Source organism: Lipophrys pholis, assembly GCF_963383615.2.
Source record: "Lipophrys pholis genome assembly, chromosome: 7".
Classification (NCBI taxonomy): domain Eukaryota; kingdom Metazoa; phylum Chordata; class Actinopteri; order Blenniiformes; family Blenniidae; genus Lipophrys; species Lipophrys pholis.
This window is the reverse complement of record NC_137638.1, coordinates 14,782,806-14,805,464: the sequence shown is the minus strand read 5'-3', so window position 1 is coordinate 14,805,464 and position 22,659 is coordinate 14,782,806. Positions and strand designations below refer to the sequence as shown.

General features: G+C 41.2%; 1 protein-coding gene across 1 annotated transcript in view; it reads left to right on the top strand.

Moving 5' to 3' along the window:
* The window catches only part of grid2 (glutamate receptor, ionotropic, delta 2), a gene marked incomplete at both ends in the record, with an annotated part of 512,472 nt that extends 492,645 nt beyond the window's left edge, over positions 1 to 19,827 (top strand). Inside the window, 2 exons of the mRNA XM_080467951.1 lie at positions 8,255 to 8,495; positions 19,366 to 19,827. Of these exons, the coding sequence (XP_080324077.1) occupies positions 8,255 to 8,495; positions 19,366 to 19,827 (703 nt within the window). The remainder of the gene's footprint in view (positions 1 to 8,254; positions 8,496 to 19,365) is intronic.
* Between the last annotated feature and the right edge of the window lie 2,832 nt (positions 19,828 to 22,659).

The window sequence follows — 22,659 nt, the reverse complement described above, 5'->3', positions numbered from 1 at the left end:
AAGTGTGAGGGCCCATTCAATGCTGGCTGCAGCTTTAATTATTATTTCTACTTGCAAAATCACCTTTAAACAACTACTTAGCCTTATTTCAGCGCTCTCTCTACCTCAAACCAATATGTTCTTCACACCCAACTAAAGGTTATCTAACAGCAAACCATCTCCCCACTGGAAAATGCTCCAGTATTATTTTTCTACCGGGATCCTATTTCACCATCGTTTTGGGTCTAAGGGACTAATGGGGGCCACAATTTTTGAAAATGGTCAAGTATTGAGCGTGTCAGCCGGTAGCTATAAAACAGGCAGCAATGTGATCCTTGACAATTGCACCCCATCAGTGTATGTCCAACTAAAGTGCTTGTTTTTTTTCGGGGGGGGGGTTTCAGGGAAAGGCTCGGGTTCCCTTTTTTTTTTTTTTTCTGACAACATTACAGAAAGGGTGCTCTCAACGAAAGTATAAGTCTTGTTTTAAAATCTCACAACTGTGCTGGAGTCTTGTAGGAAAATTATTGAAGCATCATTTTTTGAGAAACAGCCAGAGACACGGGAGGTCAGATTTGCTCAGGAGATGTTTACTGAGGAAAATATGGTATACAAGAAATGCCTCATCAATTTGTTGTGGCTACATGTTTGGATTGACATGTTTCATTGTCTATTTAGAAGGTGAGCCAAAGTCTGCCACTGCCCATCGTTCCTGCAGGAGTGTGGTGTGCCTCTCTTCTGTGCAAGTGAAACACAGAAGTAGTGTGTTGTTAGTGAAAGAGGAGAGCACTGTTAGTTTGTTAAGAGGCGTTAACTTGAGGGCAGTTGAATAATAATACAGAGGATAAGAAAATCATTTAGTAAACATCAAAGTGTTAGCTGGTGGAATGTCAGGAAGAGTTTTATTGTGTGTCATATCGGAAGCGTATACTTTTGTTTGCAGGGCGGCGGCGCTTCAGTTGAGCTGAAGGGCCATTGCCATTTTTGTGTTTATATGATGCATGTAAACATGTTGTTCAAATGTAAAAAAAATGTGGAAATAAGGTTAATTTACTGCCAAAAAGATGATAGGAGTTTTGAGATTCACTCTCTCACATATCAACTTACAAAACATTAGTATGGCTTTACACAAACAAATAGAGTTGATAAAATAGACATGTATTTCTTTCGGTTTCAAAATGGATATTTTCTTCTATGAATCTGTACCCACTCTGCATATGTTCAGCTATACCTGCAACTTTCCAATAATCCTGAATGTCTCTCTTTTTTTCTTTTTTTTCTTAGGTGATGTTGCTATAATTTGTTTGCATTGGAAACATTTGCTTTTCTCACAGCATTATGCTATACACTTATCTTTTTACGCCATATTTAATTAATCTAGTCTACCGCTCCTCTGTCCTTTATCTGAATTGCTGCTGTTTTTCCCTTTTTTTTTTCTTGTTTAATAATGTGTGATCATCCTACCATCAAGGCTGCTGCCATTGGGTTGCCATGACAACATCTATTCCACAGTGAAACGGCCACTGCGGAGAAAATGGGGAGCATGAACAGACGCACACACACAGACACACAGACACACTGATGCGCAACTGTTGCCCCTCATCACATGGGAAACCCTTGCTCATTTGCATTAACAGCCAGTGGGAGTGTTAAAGTCATTATAGATCTCTCTAGTCAAAGTCAACGATCTTAAAGCAAGGTGATAACTCATTACACACATGGTGTTAGGGCACACACATAGCACACCGGCTGTTTCAAACACACTCACTGACACATGGGAAGATGCACACATGAATGCATGTGTATCGATTGCTTACGCGGACACCCAGGCACACATGGGGCTGCCTTTCTGTGCGAAAAAGGCCATAACAGTGGGACGCACGCATCACTTTCTTCCCATAATTACATTTTACCTCCCGCACACACTCAACTCTCGTCATGCGTGCCGCTGACATTGACATTGAAAACCATCACACCGAGCCCGTCGTATATTTTAGTTGACAATGATGCATTTAATTAGATGCCAACATGTAGTTGACATTAATATAGCAACCCTGCCATTATATACTGCAAGACATGACGCTAATACCTGCACTGAAGTGATGCATGGCCGATGCTATTCTCGGTGATTAAAGTGATCTATTTCCTGATACCTCAGGCAGCAATGTGCTGAGTGATGAATCCTTCATGAGAAAAAAAAAAAAACAGGCCTTGAAGGAAGGAGGGCTAAAACTAAGAAACACATATAGCTTCTTCTCATCTTAACTTCGTACGTATTAAGACGGGGAGGGGGAAAAGTTTTGCATGATCGTGCTGGGGAGAGGATCTGAAAGTAAAGGGGGGGCCGTCACATTCCTTCTGCTGTGCTTCAACTTTGTCAAACTCTGTGTGATGAAGTGAACGTGTCATCAGGACACAAAGCCTTGACATTTCCACGCAGACGCTTTTTAATTAGCTACTTGCAGCTCTCAGTACATCAGCACAGTATTTGTGAGTTTGAGATTCTAAAGGCCTTTACAGCTCATGGATGTGCTCATATTTCTGTTCTGTGATGGTGTGTGTTTTTCTCACATGTGTGTCCACCTCAAAGTTCTATTTTTTTTAGTTTTGTTTGTGGATTTTTTTTTTTGGGGGGGGTTGTTTATTCTTTTTTAAGCAAAGATGTGTTTCTCGGGTGAGACGGCGACAACCAAATTAGGGAGCTAGACAGCGTGTACTGCAGGAAGCCTTTGACTCAACCCATGTTTTTGTCAGGCAGCTCACAGTGGCCTTTCATCTTGCCTGTCAGCAATGGGATGGAGATAAATGGGAAGCAGTGGTAACTTATTTTGTCTTGCTTAATAATGAACATTGCTTTGTTCGCTTTCCATAATCACACAGCTCAGTATTCCTGAGTTATGACAGAATTCTCGAGTATCACAATGTGAGCGAAAGTAGTTCCGACAAGCAAACGACAATTAATATTTACATGATTTGTAAGGGAAGTGACCAGGACCTGACATGTTGCGTGAAGAAGAAATATACAAACTCATATCCCATTTATGTACTAACAAGTTGAATTGGTGACACATTTAAAAGAGCCCTGCGGAAAGGCATGCAAACGTCCTTTTCTTCATATTCAGTTTGCTCCATCTGGACTGGCTAATCTGATGACGTGAAAAAAGACATGGCAGCAAGCGCCAGATAATATTTTCAACACCGTCATAATATCTCTCCTCTCAAGTGTTCAAAGACTGCCGAGTCACATCTTTTTGTCTGCCCATCCTTGGGCAGGATGAAAGCAGATTACACTTCATTGAGATAAATGTAAGCTAAGTGAAAAAGTAGACAGTATATATGTTTGAGTGCATGTCAGTGTTACAGTTTGATTCAAGGCCCTATCGGGGAAGCAGCCTTTGCACAAGTCTGATAGACCAATTAGTGCAGAATGATGGATGATGAGCTCCACGGGCAGACAGGGTCATAATTGAGGGGCAGGAGGAGACACGCTGTCCTGAATCTCAAAAGTGTTTTGTTCTATCCTCACCCAGAGACCCAGGGGAAACATGCAGCTCAGTCACATAGTCACAACCTAATTCCTCTGAAATTTCCAGACGCCTTCTCTTGCAATTTCTGCTTTTGTTTTGATTTATTCAATCTTTGATCAAGCTGAGTGGGAAGGCATTTTACTGTTTTCTGTTTCACTTGGCGTCTTTTTGATAGGAAAAGGTTGAAGCTGAATGAGTCTCTGCATAGATTTTTATCATCATATCAGAAAATGAACACAACCAGCGGCCTCAACACACAACAGCATCGTTTTTAAAATCACACCAGCATTTAGAAGGAGGTTTCTCTCCGCAAAGAAAGCAATGATAATCACCTTTTCCCGTCTTAATAATGTTATTTTCTTTGAAATGTCAAACGTATAAACCTTTTGCAGTATTTTGTCACAAAGACAGCTGCGGCGCATGTGTTCACAAATGTGAAAGTAAATGCCACTGCCTATTACCGCTTGGAAAGTGCCACACGAAATCTGTGTGACATCGCTTTTGTGACAAACAAGAACAGTCAACACACGAGTGGCGATAACAGACAGCAACTTCAAACACAAAGCCTGCCTCGCTGTTTGATAGACACGAGAAGTCAAGAGCTATGGAAAATAAATCTTTAGAAGATGGTTAAATTCCAGACCACCCCCCCCCCCCCCCCCAAAACAAAAGGAGAAATATTTTCACAAAAACATTGCCTGTCTTTTCTTTTTTTTCTTTTTCTTTTTCTTTTTCTTTTTGATAGGTGGGGATTGCTCTTATTCTATCTCATTAGCCTGTGCGTAATCTGTCTTCCTCTGAAGCCGTCTGTCAGAGTTCAGCCTTGTTTGCGTGTGGCTGTGTGTGAAGCATCTGTTGTCAGAGTGGCAGATGAAAAGGTCAGTACAGTATGAAAGCCCCGGCGCTTTCCGAGGGGCGGAGAGAACTTTTCTTTTTAGCTCTCACAAACGCTGATATTATTTGCTGATACTCTCATCGACGACAAACAAATCTGTAAATGTGCTGTTTGAATGTATCTGGTTTCGCACTGAGTCTTACCTGAAGGTTGTTGTTGTTGTGTCTTTCGTTCAAGTTCAAGTTCAGTAACCATATTGAGTCGCTGGTATCGTCAGTTGAGACTTTTTTAGAAATGATCATTGATATGTACCTGATATTTTTTCTTCTTGTTACACCGGGATAGACTAGATGCCCGTGTGAATCATAACAGTATCCTTTTGAACAAAAGGGTATGATGACTCTGGAGAAACTTGTTTCAAGACATCTATCCCATCCAAGTACAGGATCACCATGTGGTGGACCTGATCCCAAACCCTGGACAGAGAAACAAACAATCAAACATTTAGAATCATTGATCAGCCCCAACACTAGAAACTTAATATTTTTGAGGTGACAGAACAACTCTGGGTAGCGAGTAAGTAAAAGTTTGCTCAATGCTCAAGGTCAAAACAAGTGAAATAAATTTTTGCTTGATACACGACACATATCTCCAACAATAACTCAGATACGTGTGTATGACCCGTATTTCCACAGTAACAGATATCACATTAACACGCTTGAAAAATAATAATTCTAATACGAAAAAAATAATATGACTTGTTGTAGCAGCTTTAACAGCAACAATCACTGCTGAATCACTGAATATGAATTCATAACCAGATAACAAGGTTAAATTAGTGGCTAAATGTTAAAGCAGTATGCAGAGTACGTATCTGCAACAGCTGTTTATAAAATTCTGTTCTGTTGTATTAAACTATGACTTTTATTCAGCTCTGAAAAAAAAGTGCCATGAAAAATATAATATATGTCAGATCTTTAAAATAAAAAATGACTCAAAGGAAACTGTAATCAATATTACAGAAGTAACTGCCCTTGAGTAAACAACCACTAAGCTACTGAATTCCAAACATGTAACAAGCTGCTTTTGATATCTGATTGCAGTTTGATGGACACACTTTGGCCTCCTTTCTGATAAATCAAATTATCACTTAAATCCACTAGTCGATATAAGTTCCCTCCCAGAAGCACAGAGCCAAAAACAAGAGAAATTCTAAAGGCGATAAGGATGGATGTGATTGAAATCTACCGGTCTGGAAAGGTTCACAAGTCTGATTTTAATGGAGGGGTACATTACAGGCCATATAGTGAGAGACACTGAGACTGAAGACGGCCTGTAACAATGTTTGACCTGCTCACAAATGGCCAACCTCCCCGAGAGCAGTGATCTGAGGAAACCGTCCAATGAGATGAATTTGGTAGATGTCTTAATTTTTTGGTAACGACTCCACCGTCTGGAAGACACTGAGCAAATGTGATACCTGCGGGAGAGTGGGAAAAGACAAATTTTCAGCCAGAAAAGCTTTAAAACTCCTATGAATTGTGCCAAAACTCACTTTGATGACTCTTCGCAATCTGTGAAAATGTTTCAAGAGAATATATTGATGGTTGATGGATGAGGTGATCATCCGGATGTGTGGAAATCAAGAGTCATAATGGTGAGAAGTGTTAAATATTGGTCTCCATCAGAAAATTTGAGACAACCAGATTAGCAATATATCAGTTGAGGCTACAGTATTATCGAATATCCATCAAGTCAACCTCTGAATGCTTTCAAAGAAGAAAGGTCAGGAGAAAAATACCTAATGTCAAGCCTTGAAACCTATTGAGATGCTTTATAACACTTGATGAGAACTATTGATACCCTGAAGCTCTCTCAAGAAAATTCCCTGATAATTGATTTCCAGACAACAGAAATATTGGTTGTGGAGTTAGTATTGTGTATACTATGCAGATGATGTCCTTCATCCGTCTTATTGTTTATATCCCTAGAATATCTGTTTGATTTACGTCTTTATTTTGGACAAGACAAGCATGACAAAGAAGCTTGAGCTCAATGGCCTGTACATGTAAAAATTGTCACACGGCTTTTCTCTTTGTATCTTTGTTTCCTCGGACAGTTCTTGTTCAGTCAAAACATGAAATAATCACAGGCGGTGTTCCACACCACAATCAAAGGCCAGTCAATTTGCAATTCAGCGACATGAACCAAGGAAAGTGTTTTGGGGCTGTTGCTCCTTCAGCAGTCGGCACTAGAGCCCAGAGGGTGCACAGAGTGGTTAATCAGGAAACAGTTTCAGAGGCAAAGCTACAGTGTTATACATCGACACGGCCTAAAAGTAAGTTAACAGCACGTTTGAGAGGGGAAAAGGCCCCCTGCACTGCTAAATAAAAGATCATATGCTGGATCAGTTCATTATGTGATCATGGGTTTCCGCACAGTCACTTCTTCATGACTGTAGAGGAATAAGGAGAGCGTGGTGCGGCCATTGCTCCATCTGTTATCAGTGCAGATCAGCTTGATTTCATTTGTTTAGAGTCAGTCTCAGTTTCTGGTAAAAGGTTCTGGTAAAAGTACGTCTATAATAAGATGTACTGAGTCTGTTGGGGTTATCGAAATTGATCAAATGCAGGGTTCCTTTGCATTTGTTTTTGATAGATTTGTGTTCCTGTTGTGAGTTCCTCACGAGAAAAAAATAGAAAGATGAAAGATGAGCACATCATTCATGTTGTCATTGAAACTGCGCGAACGTTTGCCCCCAAGAAGTTGCTCGGATAATTGCAAACATCTGTCTTGATCCGCACATGCTTGAATACTGGTGAAGTTTACTTGGGGATGCTTTCTGTCAAGTTCATGATTTTGTGCAAGTCTGAAGGTGTGATCTGCCTCGCTGGTGTCTTGTCGGTGTAACGGCTTACTTTATCTATGGTGTATTTGTTTTTGTGTTTGCGCATGCAGGTTCTTTGAGGGACGTTTATGCATATTTTCTCTGTGCCTTTTTTTTTTTTTGTCTTTATCTCTCTTTCCCCTCTCATATTCTCCCCTGTACTCCATGCCAGAACGTCTGTTAAGTATCCACACGTGTGTGTGTGTGTGTGTGTGTGTGTGTGTGTGTGTGTGTGTGTGTGTGTGTGTGTGTGTGTGTGTGTGTGTGTGTGTGTGTGTGTGTGTGTGTGTGTGTGTGTGTGTGTGTGTGTGTGTGTGTGTGTGTGTGTGTGTGTGTGTGGCTCTCCTCCAAACTAAAACGAACGACCCAGTTAAATAATAAGCTGAAGGCTAACAGAGGGACCCCATCAACCTCTGAGCTGTATCCTCTCTGAAGCCATCAATCGCGGGACTAAAGCTAGGCTGCATAATGACATTGTGGCAGTGCACTTGCGCGGTGCTGCAAAACATATTAATGTTAGCCATAATGAGTTTGACAGCCCAATATGGTTGTCAGGGATCAGGGGGGGATTTTCATCTAGCAAACACTGCCCTCAAATGGAGGAGAGGAGTCATGGCAGCTGCAGGAACAGCTGCAGTGTTGTCAGGTTGTGTGCAATTGACTCCGGCAAATATTTCATTTTCGATGATTATGTTTGAATGGGTAAGAATTGTTTGCACTCTGTAATCATTTGGAAAAAAAGAAAAAAGCCCTCAGACACCATAAATTACTTAATTGCTCTTACTCTGAATGTTGCTTCGGGCTTGGTGCTTATGTAGTCATGCAAGTTTGCTTTTTTTTTTTTTTTTTTAAATCATGAACTTACTTCTGATTGCGTTGACATATTCCAGATTTGAATACCAAAGGTTTGGCAAATTTCTTGTTTTCAAATAGCAGACTTTGAGCTTTTGCATGACATGTAAGATAAGATTGTGTCGTTTGTGTTGGTATGTGATCGCATGTGTGTCTGCTTTGCCTGTTCCCTAGAATCTTGGAACTCCAACAGAATGGGGACATGGACATACTCAAGCTCAAGTGGTGGCCCAAGGACAGCCCCTGTGACCTGTACAGCTCGGTGCAGACAAGACAGCATGGCAACGCCCTCGATATCCACAGCTTCGCTGGCGTCTTCTGCGTCCTAGCTGCTGGTGTGGTGCTCTCCTGCCTCATTGCCATGGTGGAAAGCTGGTGGTCACGAAGGAAGGGATCCAGGGTCCCCTCCAAGGAGGTAGGGAGATGGATGGGTGGCTGAAAATAAAAGCAATGGGGTACAGAGAGACACGTACCAGTCCTTCAATACATCCTCGCTCTTTTTTTATGTGGTGACAGAGAAGGAAAATGTTTAATGGGGAAAGCAAGGGGAGAATTGAAGGATCAAGGTAAGAAAAACTGCAGTAAAGTCAGAGAGAATTGATATTGATGGCTTGGATGATGGGTTTAGGTACATGTCTAGCTGAGTCAAGGGGAAAACAGTGTAACACCAAGTCTAGACTTTGTGGTTAATACTATTTCCACAAAGTCAGGACACGGGAGTGATAGACACATGAACCAAAACTTTTTGTGCTGGAGGCGACGTGACACTGAAAACATATTGAACTGTCGAAACCTTCTGTGCCGACTGTGTCTTCATCATATTTGCACACAAACAAACATCAGCAATACACTCTTCATAGGACACACACTGGAGCCATATTTGCTGCCGGGCTTTTGCACTTTCAGTCAAAAGGTATCCTAGAGGTCCTTTATGAGCTTTCGAATAACTTTCACTGATTGCTTTCAAAGAATTGTGTGTGTGCGTATAGAGTATACTTTTATATTTATTAAAAGCCTACACTAACATCGAGAGAAAGAAAGGTCGGATAGGTCTTTGATGTTTTCAAAAGCCCAGAGAACCTTGAATTATTTTCACCTTCATCTACGAACACAATCCTAATAGGACTGTCGGCTTTATACAGCATCCTGTCATGTTATTAATTCTAATTGTCAGAGTAATGAAAGTTACCATCAAATGATCAAAATGATTAACCAAAGTGATTTTCTCTGCCAAAAGCAAATTGAATGTGAAGGTAAACTGAATCAAGCAGCAACTTTAATTCAACTTAATTGAAAGGAGCAGGAATTTTTGCACTCATGTGATGGTCTTTCTTAATCCTCATTATCATGTTATCAATTCTTGGGTTTGCCCAATACGATATCCAGCATTGCATCTTATCTCATAATTAATGGTCTGAGTTGACGTGTGCACATCACACACACGCACACACACACACACACACACACACACACACACACACACACACACACACACACACACACACACACACACACACACACACACACACACACACACAGGAGTGTTTGGTACACGTTTGCATACTATGAATGGGTTAGAGATGCTCTATGTACTGACAGTCAAATAGCGTGTTTGCTTTGTATAGATCTTCATACGCACTGACAATACAGCATCACGCCCCTGATCATAAACACTAGATTTATTCTACATTTAATCTTTAATTTGATTCTTTGATCCCATAAAGCATTCAGTATCCTCTTCGTCCTAATGTCCTGGAAAATCCCTTTTTTTGGGGAAGTTTTCTAAATTCTTTTTTTTGACGGTTATGATTAATATAAAGTTTTGCAAATGTGTCTGTGTCAACAGGGTAATCAGCCACTTATTTTTCTTTTTTTCTGCAGCGTTAATATTCTTTTTAGAAAAGAGGACACTGGCAGCGTTAAAAGCAGAATACAAAAACAGCCCGAGGGCTTGTTGGAATGCTGCAGACCAAGGCACAAGCACTGACTCACCGTATTAAACCTGGATATTTATACCGACACTCTCTCCAAAACAGTGGCAACACTCCACCTTATAAATTAGCAGCAGCACCCTGTGAAATACCCAATCAGGGGTATGTGCGGTTGATCACCTCAGCAGGGATATCATTTGAAGCAATCAAATTGACTCTGGCAACGTCTTTCTCGCGCAGGATCCCTGCAGCCTGTTGTTATGTGTTAGCTTTGTTTGCACCACCATATTATGGTCAAAGAGAAACCCAAATGGCACCATGTGCTTGGTTTTCTATCAGTGTATTGTACAAGATAAAATGGGTTTTTTTCCCCCCAATACTAACCATGGTTTACCTATCAGAGGACAAGACTTTTGACTTCATAATTCCCATGCCAAATGCTCTTTTTTTACCAAAACCTAAAGTGAAATGTGCTTATGTAATTTCTTTTAATCACTACTGTTGAACTGCAGTATTTCGTATGCAAAACATGTCACTGATGAACTCAGGAAACACAATTATGTGCAAAATAATGTTTTCACTTTTTGTTTGGAGTTCATTATTTATGGGTCGATAACAAATTACACCGAGGCAGATGAATTTTTTTGTTAAAAGGAAAGAAAAAAAAATGCTAATTTACCACAGCCTCAAACAATTGCTTTTTTTCCACTTTTGCAGGAGCAATTTGAGAAAGACAGGTTAAGGTTAACTTGTGAAAATTGACCTAAGAGAGTCATTGGAAAATATTTTTTTCAGCTTACCGCTGATCTTTTTGTTGTTGTAGAAAACCGACATACTTCAAATTGCTAGGAAAGCGTTTCGAATGCTGTAATATGATGCCTTGCTACCAAAATGTGGTCGAAGAGGAACAATGTTGCCCAGTTCATAAATTTGGTTTGTCTTTATTTGAACGTATCTCCATGAGTCTGGCTCCCAGAAAATAAGTGATAGAAAGCCGGTCTCATTTCCCTAATCCTTGGCATCATATTAATCTGAAGTTCTGGAGAGAATAAATTTGAAAATTCAACCAAAAGAAGGGGAGTGAAAATTGTGAGGATGTGCCCAAGATGATGTGATGACAGATCGTGTTGCTCAAATATCAACTGCAGCAGTCATCTGGAACATAATCCAGAGGAAAGCTTCGGCATGACATTTCTAGAGATCATGAGTCTCAAATTATCTAATGAACTGACACTGTTACTACAATACTACAGCTGGTATACGCACACTTCCCTGTCGACATTGACTTCATTTTGGCAACGAGAGCATACATTTTAAAAAGCAAGATCTCCAATTAACTGTTATTCCTTGCAGGTTTGTAACATGAATAATGTGTCTCATCAGCTGTGATCACTGCAGTGCACACAGACTCCCAGTTAAACAAAGTACTTCGAAGTTTCACAAAGCTTTGTTTCCTACAGTCTGACATTCCACCTGCAACCGCCTGGAACAGACCAGCACCAGCCTGTTAATCACACACCCTTTAGGCTGTTTGCTCATTGTTCTATTTAGTTGTTTAATTTCATTTGCACCCCCATGTTGGCTCATTTCATTTTTTAGAAACGGGATCAGTTTAAGTTGTGCTATGAAGAGGCGAGTATTGGTGTGGTGAATGCACAAACAGGTGCTTTTTAGGGTCATGGGAGGACTCCTCTCTTGTCACTCAATTTTGCCAAGTGCACGTTCTCCATGCGTCATGAATAATGTGCCATTAAACTGACTACAAGCTGCAGTGAGAGTGGAGCAACATTTACAAGTTGACTGCAGTCCAATCTGCTTAAGCATTGTTTAGTTTCTTTGATACGTATGCCGGTAATTCTCCTTTCGACCATCTAATTACATTTGTAAATCAAATGAAACATATTCAATTATCACTTATCATGTGAAGTACGACAGAGATAACTGGAATATAGATTGTAAACCTCTTGGCCTCCAAGCATTATCTTTTTGGGGGGGTCAGGGAGGGGTGTGCTTTCTCAAGACTTGTTGGCTGGTAATATAATAATAAATTATGATTCATTGGCTCTGGATTATATGTTGTAACACATGCGACATAAGCATCTATCCGGCTGCCAGTTGCTCCTTATTTATAGTCGAGCACCTTCTTTTTCAGCGCACACGGCACACACCAGATACCCCCTACCTTCAGCACCCTGCTCCGTTACCGGCTTTAATCTGTCATTCAGACCAGTAGTCATGTCAACCACTGAGCAGCCACAATGACACCAAGCCTCCAGTTGAACTCAAAAGTCATCTTAAGCACAGTGTGGTTCAGCTGCAACACAAACAAACACGCCCGCCCCCTGCCATCCTCATTAGCCACCGAGAGCAGCCAGTGGAATCAACCCCAGGCTGAGCGCAGGAGTGCGGTCACGCCGGTGAATAGGAGGGACAGCGGGGTTTTAAATGGTAGTAGTCTTTGATTCTCTTTGTAGATCTGAGCAATCACTTGTATTGATTTGGAAGTCACAAATGATTGTTTTTCACTTCGTTTACATTTAGTGCATCAACATTTGCTACGTTGAGACAAATCAAACCCAAATCAAACCCAAGTGTTTGCGCTGCAGCAGCGGGCAACAAACAAATGATATCTAATATTAATCCAAAGTTATGAGAATAGCTCTGCCGGTGCTTCCATGGTGAAAATGTGATTGGCTCAGTCAGCCGTGATTGGTTTTGAAGGTTGACCCCTGACATGTATCCTTCGCCCTGCTGTTGGTGTAGCTCAAGGTTTGCTAAGTGCAACCACTGAACCTTAAGGAGCCAGTCTGCTTCAAACAAAGTGCCCGTCTGATCATCCAACAGCGTCTGAGAGTTCACACCAACACCTTTCCCACATCAGATCTGGAGAGGTGGGGGTTGCAGTGGAGAGTGTAACTTTCTAAATCTTTCCACTCGACTTCCTTTCTCGAACAAGGCAACTTCACATAGTCATTGGCCAGGTGTGCAAAGGTGAGAAGCAGACAGAATGTGGACTCTCCACTCTCCTCTGCACCATCACAAAGTGTTGAAACAACATAAGCAGCTTTAAGAAGACACCGTCAAGTGTGCAACATACGTGAATATAAGCTCACCATTATTTCCTATTGACATTTCCCATCACCTTCTAGTGTGAGCAGTCTTCTTAAATAACATTTGTAGCCTAAAAAAGGTACTTTTTACATGTTGTATTCAATTGAAAAATAGATAACCTGATCAACTTTTATAATCCGGCTAAGACATTGACTTCTCACTAAACTACCCCTGCCATAATATATGTAAGAACAGTGGGCATGCCATACTCTGATATGAAATCACCAGAATGTGTTCAACGAGCAACCAGCTGCAAAGCTGATTTCTGAGAAGAGAACAAGAGAGCGAGTCAAGCTGGGAGCACTGCTGCATGTCCTGACTCAGTGGAGGAAAGAAGACAACTTTAAGTCAACTTCAAAGCAACTAATTAGATAAATTGCATATGTTTCAATTTATCGACTGGGGAAATCTCTGCCCGTGCATGCAATTTGGCCTCAGCCATGGCCAATGGAGTAAGTCCAGTGTGTTTCAAGACATCCGACTTCCTAAAGTTGAATTAATAAAGTGAAGCAAACCATAAAGCTTATAATTAACTCCACCCGATGCTTCCCCTCTCTGTCAGCTTAAATGAGAAACTCGTTGGCCTTCATCTTACTGTCACAGAGAACTTTAAAACTGCCTAGAAGACCATGACACAGGGCCAAGATCATGTGGATTATGTGCATTTTCCCAAGTTTCACATAAAGTGAGTAAGCGACGTGTGGTGACCTAGTCTATACGCGTGGGCCTAGAAAACTTGGCTTAATTCAACGCATTGGCACCAGGAAGATGGACTGGAAGTGCAGAATTGGCATTGGAACAGCTTCTAATCTTGTTTCAGCACAGGGAGTTACTCTGCCTAAGGAAGGCGTAGTGTTTGTTGATCATTTAGCGCAATCAATCAATCAATCACCCAGTGATTCAGTGATTTTTAAAAAAAAATTCAGAAAGAGCGTAAACATAAAATCGAATGGGTGCACTGGTAAACTGAATTTGCCATTGGGATTATCAGTTGTGTCTCTTTCGTTACAGCTGTTCGTTGAACAAGACCTGCGGATTACCGTGCATGTACACAATGATTTCTCACTACAACCTTAATTTCCCCCATGAAAAAGCACCATTGGTAAAATGTTTATAAAACGGGATGTAATCATTTTTTGAATCTAAAAAACACACGTCATTCACAGCAGAATCCCTATTTTCACCTTCCTCCTGGACATGGACGTGCACACAAATACACTCACTTGCCCACGCACTTGCATGCATACATGTAGCTTGTCTCTTCCATCTTGTCAGGTTTGCATCAACATAATGAATGTTTGAACTATGTGTCAGACACATCATGTCATACTATATTTCTCCAGTTTGTTTTTAAACACCCTTCATGCGTTGGGGAAGTTCACTTCATGCCTGTTCCTCCTTCAGCATCTGGCTTTCAGTAAACACATGCACTACCTAAGATGGATGTAACTCACTCAAAATCACTGTCACAAGTATATTCATCTGTTCAATTGTAAAAAGAAAGATGTCCACTTTCAGCATACATTCATCTATATGTGCCTTCTCTATACATGACAACCCTAAAATCCACTGTTTGACTTCTAAAAGCTGTGTCTGTGTCTCTGTGTCTCTGCCTCTGAACTAAAACATGCATTACCACGTGCTGTACATGTCTAAATATGCCTCTACATTCATACTGTTTGCTGCAATGGTGTGTTTTAAATGCTTCTGATTGTGGGCTGTCCGTCAGTGTTTGTGTCTGTGCTGAAGTTCTATGTTTTGGAATGGCTGTTACTCTGCTTCTTCTGGGTGTAAACCGCGTGCTTCTCAGTATTTCTGTTAGGGTCATGTAATTGAAGACGAGTACACATAGACACATCACCATGCCGGCTTGTTGTAGATAAGCAGCGGTAAAAACCGTTTCATGACTGAGCACATTTAACAAGAACACTATGTAGACATAATAAAGGGCAACTGTGTATTAACAGCTTCCCTTGCAAGTTATTCCCGTTATCTTGGGATCGTTCACTGTGCTTTTATTACTGTACTTCTTATATCTGGACTTTATTTTCCTTTGGTACACATAAAAATGGATTTTACAAAGTTGTTTTTTTTATCAGTCATCTCCCTGTACACAACAACACTTTGACTATACAAAGAAGCATCTGAACTCATTTTGGGAGGGTAATATGGGTGGGTGTGTTTGTAAATGCTGACACTGTAAAGCTAATGAAAAATTGATCAACTTGTGCATTTAACACTTTTTGTTTAAGAAGTCTTGAGAGTATTTCCAAATGAGTGTCCAAAGCACATTTCATTCATAGCAGGGTGTTCGTATTGCTTTTCTCTTTTTTGGCCTATATATATATATATATATGTTGGATCTGAAGTTTGTATGAAAGAGTTCTGTCAATGAATTCAGTCCCAAAATTCAAAACTCAAAGTAACATAACATTTATTAGCCATTGTCAGAACTCTTCCATAACGGTAACATCTGTGGTTTTGACCATGTCTTGATATTTCATATAATCCATGTAGGTTTAGCACGAAAAGAGCTGGCACTCCCTTCGTGTATCAGCACCTTTGGTACAAACAACGAAGTACAACCCCCACTTTTTTTAATTTTTTTTATTTAACTTTGCGGTTTGAAAAGAGGGTTGCCGCTCTACTCGTTCTAACTCTACACGATGATCTGTGTCACTGTGGCTCAAAGCTCTCATATTGCCTTTTTGTTTTGTTTTTGTAGATAAGTACTCTGTGTTGAGGGGTGTAGCGGGCGAGGGGGAGAGAGAGGGAGAGAGCAATACAAAATGGCATTTAAACATCTCCCCTTTCCAGGTATATAAAGACTGTGTGAATGTCTCTCTGAGGACACGACACAGAGCGACCTGCTTAACTGTGTGTGCTGACTGACTGCCATGTCTTTCTTCTTGCTCACCCCCCCCCACCCATCTGTCCCTCCAATTTACTTCTCTCTCCTCCACCTTTCCATTCCTCCATCTGCCTGATCTTGTCCGTCACCCATCTCTCCTTTGTCTGCGGCTGTCTGCCTGTGCGTCTATTTGGAATTTGTTTTTGAACTTGCGTTATTCTTCTCGCTTAACTTGCATGCATACGAACACAAAAATGACACACAAATGACTCCACATCTCTCTTTTATCACATCTCTCTCTTTCTGTCTCTCTCCCTTTTCCAAACCTGTATTTTGCTCACACAAACGCACACACACACACACACACACACACACACACACACACACGTGCGTGCACCATCTTGCACATCACACACTCACACCAGACGCAGGCAGATGGCCCATCTGCCAGGCAAGCTGCCGATCCCTGTCCTCACAGCCCCAACGAACATCGCCTCGCGCTGGGCAGTCAGAACCTGAACCAGAACCCCAACACCGCCAACACCACTGCCCCCACCGCCACCCATTACCAGCCCCCAGCATGCTGCGACATTCCCTGCGCCCTGATCGTACAACACTCCTACGAACCCACCAACCCTTCCGAGCTCACCCCCAAAATGAGAATGACCACCTTCACCACTTCACCACCTACTCCAAGGTTATACATACAATAGGAGATTTTTTTATTGATTTATTTTTAAATGATATAACTGTTAGAAATGCTTCAAAATAGATGCTTATTGAAATGTCTATGAATGATACCCAAGAGGGATGATGAACATCAGAGAGCAGAGTTTAAACTCTGTTGTTCATATCAGCAGATCTCTTCACTAGAGTTAAAAGGACCTCTTTTTAAATACACGTGTTTACCTGGCATGGTGCCAGTTTACTGTATGTGCAATAAAACCATGCTGCCATAAGAGGGAGTCATTTCTCTATCAAGAGGCGGTTGGGGTTTAGTCTTTTACCAAAAAATGAGAGGTAAAGGTTTTGTAATATTATATAAAAACAGAAAATGTAAAAGCCTGCTGTGATGTATTTATTTTAAGATACATATATATTTTTGCAAGATGTCCAATCAAAGCCCAAGTTCGGTTTTAACTTGCCTTTGTTCTCCAAATAAGGCCTTTTCATCACACAGTAATTCAGAGACACGCAGATTTAGTTTTTTGGAGTGATTTACATATTTTATTTCATCATTCTAAGTTTATTTGAGTGACTCCAAGTTAACTTAAGCAGTAATACAGCAGGCATTGAAATGATGAGAATACCCCACCTCTCAAAGCAATCCTGCCTCCCCTCCCATAAAAAACCTTTGACCTGTCCTCACCTCACATCCGTTTTACCCTCTCCCTGGAGTTTCTCCTTTCACAGACAGCAGACTGATCATTTGTGATTCACTCTTCTTCTTTCACCTTCTTCCATCTCTGTCAATACCAACTTTCCCCCTCCGATATCCCCTCCTTCAAACAGTCTGTGTATGATAGTTTCACATCAAACATTAGCGCCCCCTCGTCCTGTCCTTTCCACCGCTGTCCCATTTTTAGAGTGTAACCAGGGGGCACCGTCACCCGTCCCCTCTGCCTGTGAGCCACAGACAGTAGGGCCAGAGCCCCTTCCAGAGCCCCCAGACCCAAAGGACACGGTCAGTAAAATCCTCTTCACACCCGAGTAAAGTGACTCCCACAAATCACCAAACCCCAAGTTTGACTCTTTCTGGCTCGTCCCACCATGATGTCTGAAACACCTCAATGTGACACCCTGCAATATCCTCCACCTGCTCCTCTGAAACCCTTCCTGAAAACCGTATCTTACCTTCCTCGAACCCAGGATAGCACTGTGGCACACATGTGTGGACACGGCAAAGATATATAAGTCTCTCCGGCATCTTCTACCAATCCTACTGTTCACTTGAGCCCTCACCTCTCTATATGCTCACTTCATTCTTTGCAAGCTGAACTCCCCTGTATCACCCCCCTCCCCACCATCCTATGCAGTGAAAGCATGAAACACCTCTCACTGAGTGTTACCATCCTTTAGAGTATGTGGATAAGCTATTTATATGCAACTAGTATTGTCATATAATGTATGCTTTTTGTAATTCCGTGTAAGTTTCATTTAACTTATTCGACCAGTTAATTTGAAGCTTAAGTTTAATGTATGTGATGTTTTAGATGGAATTGCTAAGATTGTTCAGACTGTTAAGCACTGTTTAAGTTAAATTATATGCATTGTAGTATGTCATTTTCGGTTAAAAGAGCTACTGTGATGATTATGGCCATGTATGAATTTAGTTGGAAATAATATATCACTCTCACTGTCAATTGATTAAACACAGTGACCATAATGGCATGTTGTTGACAAGAAATTGGAACAACATTTGAACTTTCTTCATAGCATAAGTTGCAAATGAAGTTCGATAGTGGATAATGTATGGTAACGCTTGCACCAGTAGACCTAACGCCCTGGAATCACGGAGCACACAGCATGACAGCAGTGTGTGTCCAGTGTGTATTCCAGATTCTGTGCACCCCCTTAAAGACCTTGTAGAAGTGTGTGTATGTTTATCTCTTTGGATATCCTGACCGCCGCTCAGAGTGTGCTTCTCTATCCCTCCCTCCATCTCTCCCCTCCTCTCTTTTTGCCCTCCTCAACTTTATCTCACATCCCCGTCCTCCCACATGTTCTTTTTTGTGATGTTAAACATGTATTTGATCACTGTCATGTTGTATCCCGTCCATTTTCTCCACCTAATAACAATCACTACAATTTGGGATATTCTTTTTATGACTGTGCCAAATTCTTTGTCTGTGTTTGCATGGTATCCTGGCCTCATTTTCCATCGTCTGCTTTGTCCAACAACCTCCCACTGCTTTCACTATGCTTCCTCCTATCCATTTCTTTGGGTTGGATGAATGACATCCCTGTTGCTGGACACAAATGCGCCTCATTTATGGTCTCTTTTTCCAACCGTATCCTCTCTGCACCTACTCTGCTTTTCTCCCATATTCATTATTTCAAAATCTGTGCTATGCTTCCTCTATTATTTCCTCTCTCTCATTGCTTTCTTCATACAATGTTCTTTTTTCTTTTTCTTTTTTTCATCCTTTCATCTTTTTCATTCGGATCCTTTTCTCTTCTTTTTATTTCTACTCTGACTCTCATTCTTACGCAATGAATCTTTCTCCCATCTCCTCCCCTTCCCTTCTTCTTTTCACCATCTTTCCTCTCACCATGTGTTCCTATCTTCCTTTCGCTTCCCTTCCCGTGAACATATCTAATCTTCACCCATTTACCATCATTGCTTCCTCTTCTTCGTTCTACTCCTCCCGCCTTCCCCTCCCCACCTGCAGGACGATAAGGAGATCGACCTGGAACACCTACACCGCCGGGTTAACAGCTTGTGCACCGAGGATGAAAGCCCCCACAAGCAATTCTCCACCTCTTCCGTCGATTTAACACCCCTTGACATGGATGCGCTGCCTGCTGCACGCCAGGCACTTGAGCAGATCAGCGACTTCCGCAACACCCACATCACTACCACCACCTTCATCCCCGAGCAGATCCAGACCCTAAGCCGTAGCCTCTCCGCCAAAGCCGCCGCTGGATTTTCTGCTGGTTTCGGTAGCGGTGTTGGTGGTGGGGGCCTCCAGGACCATCGGACTGGTGGTGTTGGCCCTTTCAGGCAGAGGGCCCCCAATGGTGGCTTCTTCCGCAGCCCAATTAAAACAATGTCCTCCATCCCCTACCAACCCACAGGTCCAGGGCCCAACTTCGGATATGGCAATGATCCAGACAGGGGCACCTCCATATGAGGAGTTCCTAAGGATATGGTTGTTTTGGGAGGAAGAGTAGGGGGAGGAGAAGGAGGTGGTGGAGTGGTTTGATGTCAGTCACAGGGTGGTAGAGTGAATATGTGGCGGCCAACCTAAAACGTCAGAAGACAGAGATCTGTGTACATAGGAATCCTTCTGTTTTCAGTTTCTGCTTGGAGTGTCTGTTTTGTATGTGGAGAAGACGAAAGAGGTGGAGGTTTGTTGGAGCATTCCCTATCCTCCTGCAAACTATGCCGGTGAGATGCTCAAAGGGATAGGATGGGGAGGGTGGGGGCTTGAACCTTTTCTTTATTGTCGTTGTTCTTGTGATTTTTTGGGGGATTATTTTGGGAGATATGTGTGAGAGGGGGTATTTTTTCTTCTTTCTGTTTCATAACATGAGGACTGCCTCGTGTAATGGAAATTTGCTGATATGACATGACTCCTCCTACAGTCCCAACCCCCCCTCAGAGGGTTTAGTTTATACTTGTCCAACAACAGAAAATACTTCTATATTCTTAGCTACAGTGCTCTCGTTGGTGGATGACTGGTGGACTCCTTAGCCATGAAACAAACCCAAGGGGCTCTAACTAATAAGCAATTATGGGGCTGTTTTTTTGGGATGGAATATAGGACATATGGTTTTGTCTGTATCCCTGAGGAAGAAGTATGGACATTGGTCCTTTGTAGTGTTTAGAAAAGGCCCCAATCTCAGTGAATATTGGAAGACTCTTTTTCTCCAGTTTTGCTCTGCCTTTTCACTCTGTGGGAGTCCATACTCAAGTTTTTTGCTTCTCTGGTGTTGGTTCACCACGACCTGGGGGTTCTCGATGTGTAATCATTGCCAAGATGGTGTCCAAACAGTGGCCTGACCTGAACCTAAGACTAAATAGCTGAACTGTTGCTGACACGGTCCCGGTGCGTCGATCTGAAAACTGTTGAAATGCCATGACAACAGCGCAACAGTATGACACTGTAGAATCACCAATTTGGTGCATCGACCTTAAACTACTTCTGCCATTTTTTTTTTTTTTTGGGGTGCATCAGCCTGAAACTGTTTCACCGTTTTGATGCGCATTAACTCTTTGTCGATCCCACTGCACTGTACCAGTGCCCACAGACCTGTAAGTGATTGTATGTAGATCTGACCTTTTCTTTTCTCACCTGTACTGTGCTATCTGCTTTTCAAGTGGAGGTGAGATCCTTGATTCAGACTCTCAAGAGGTATGGTAAAAAAGGGATGATATAAAAAAAAAAAAAAGCAGCTGAAAGACTTATCAAAAAAAAAAAAAGCATAAAAGACAAACCGAAAGACTTCAAGAAGCTTATGCTTATTATATGTCTTTTATTGAATTTTGTTTATGAGAAGAAAAAAAAAAAAAAAAAAGATTTTAACGCGTGGAATGTGTTTTGGTCAGGAAGTACAAAAAAATGACATTGTTCTGAGCTGTCTAATTGTTTATTTTTTTCTTTTCAGCAAATTTTGAAAAACTGCTAAATGAGTGCTGTAGTCTCTGGTTTTGCATCATTAAGTCATTCAAGGTTCTGCGTTTTGAGTTCCTTTTGTTTTGCTTAATTTTAGTGCTGCCATTGCCCGGGTGTTTTTAAAAGCCGAAAGTTCATTCTGTAATCTCATGTCATTTTCAAGCTCACGAATCACTTCTTATCAGGTTCAAGTGGTGAAATGGAGTGGATTTTTTGCATTAAGGAGAAGCCATTGCAACAGCATCTTCAGTACAGGCCTTATATGTCGACTAAATAGCTGTACCCTCCCAACTTCCAGTCAAACCCAAAACACCACCCGGTACTGGGAAACACTGAAGAGCAACAAATCAGCGGTTGTGCTGTAAGTCATGCGAATATGTCTTGAAGAGGCCATCAGATTCGAGCGGCTGCCTTTTAAGAGATAAATCCAAAACCCTTCTGTTTCATATCTCTTCTTTTAAGGGTACTGTATAACTTGTTTTTTTTTAGTTTTTTTTTAAAGTGCCAATTAATTCAAATGAGACCATTAAGGTGCATTTTGGGGTGGAGAATGGGAGCGGTACATTAATAACATACTTTGTGGCTCAAGGGGGTGGGCGTGTTGGTACATGGAACCAAACCTTTGTCACTAACACTGTATTAATAATTGATAATGTTAGTTGTTTAGGACAAGTTTTCAGTTTGTTATCTTTAAGAACTAAAACTGCAAAATGTTGTGTGTAGAGAACTCAGTCAAGCCACAGTGTATTGAAGCAAGCATTCTTAGGCATTCTTTTCTTATATTAGGCTGCAGTATGGCTATCGAATGACAAATAGGACACAGACGTTTAAAATTTTTTTATTTAGTATAAATGAAAGAGACATTATAAAAATGTATATTTTACATGTTGATGCTATTTTTGTTTAACAAAAAGAGAAGAGTATATCATGTTGAGCTTTAGTTTTGAGTTGAACAGTCACATTACTGCATTTGGTTTTTTTTCCCCCACGTCCTGCCCATGGTAAACATGAAACACACTTTTATTGCTTTTCTCATGTCATCCGGAGTACATTCTATTATTTTGCTGGCTAAATAACAAAAAGTGGCAAGTTCACTAAAAAGAAAGCATGCACAAACTTGCTGTTTTGCGATCTGTTAACATTTTTAATTTCATACATAGAACTACAGGATTTACTTGATAATTTTCAAAGATTTATGATGTACAGTATTTAATATAGGCCTATTTTGTTGTATGTGTTGCATATTATTCAAAAACCGAACAAAACTGGGGCCTCTGTTACAAGTGGCGAAGCTTTCTGTGTATAATTTGTCTAATAAACAGGTTTTCTACAGTGGGATAGTATTTG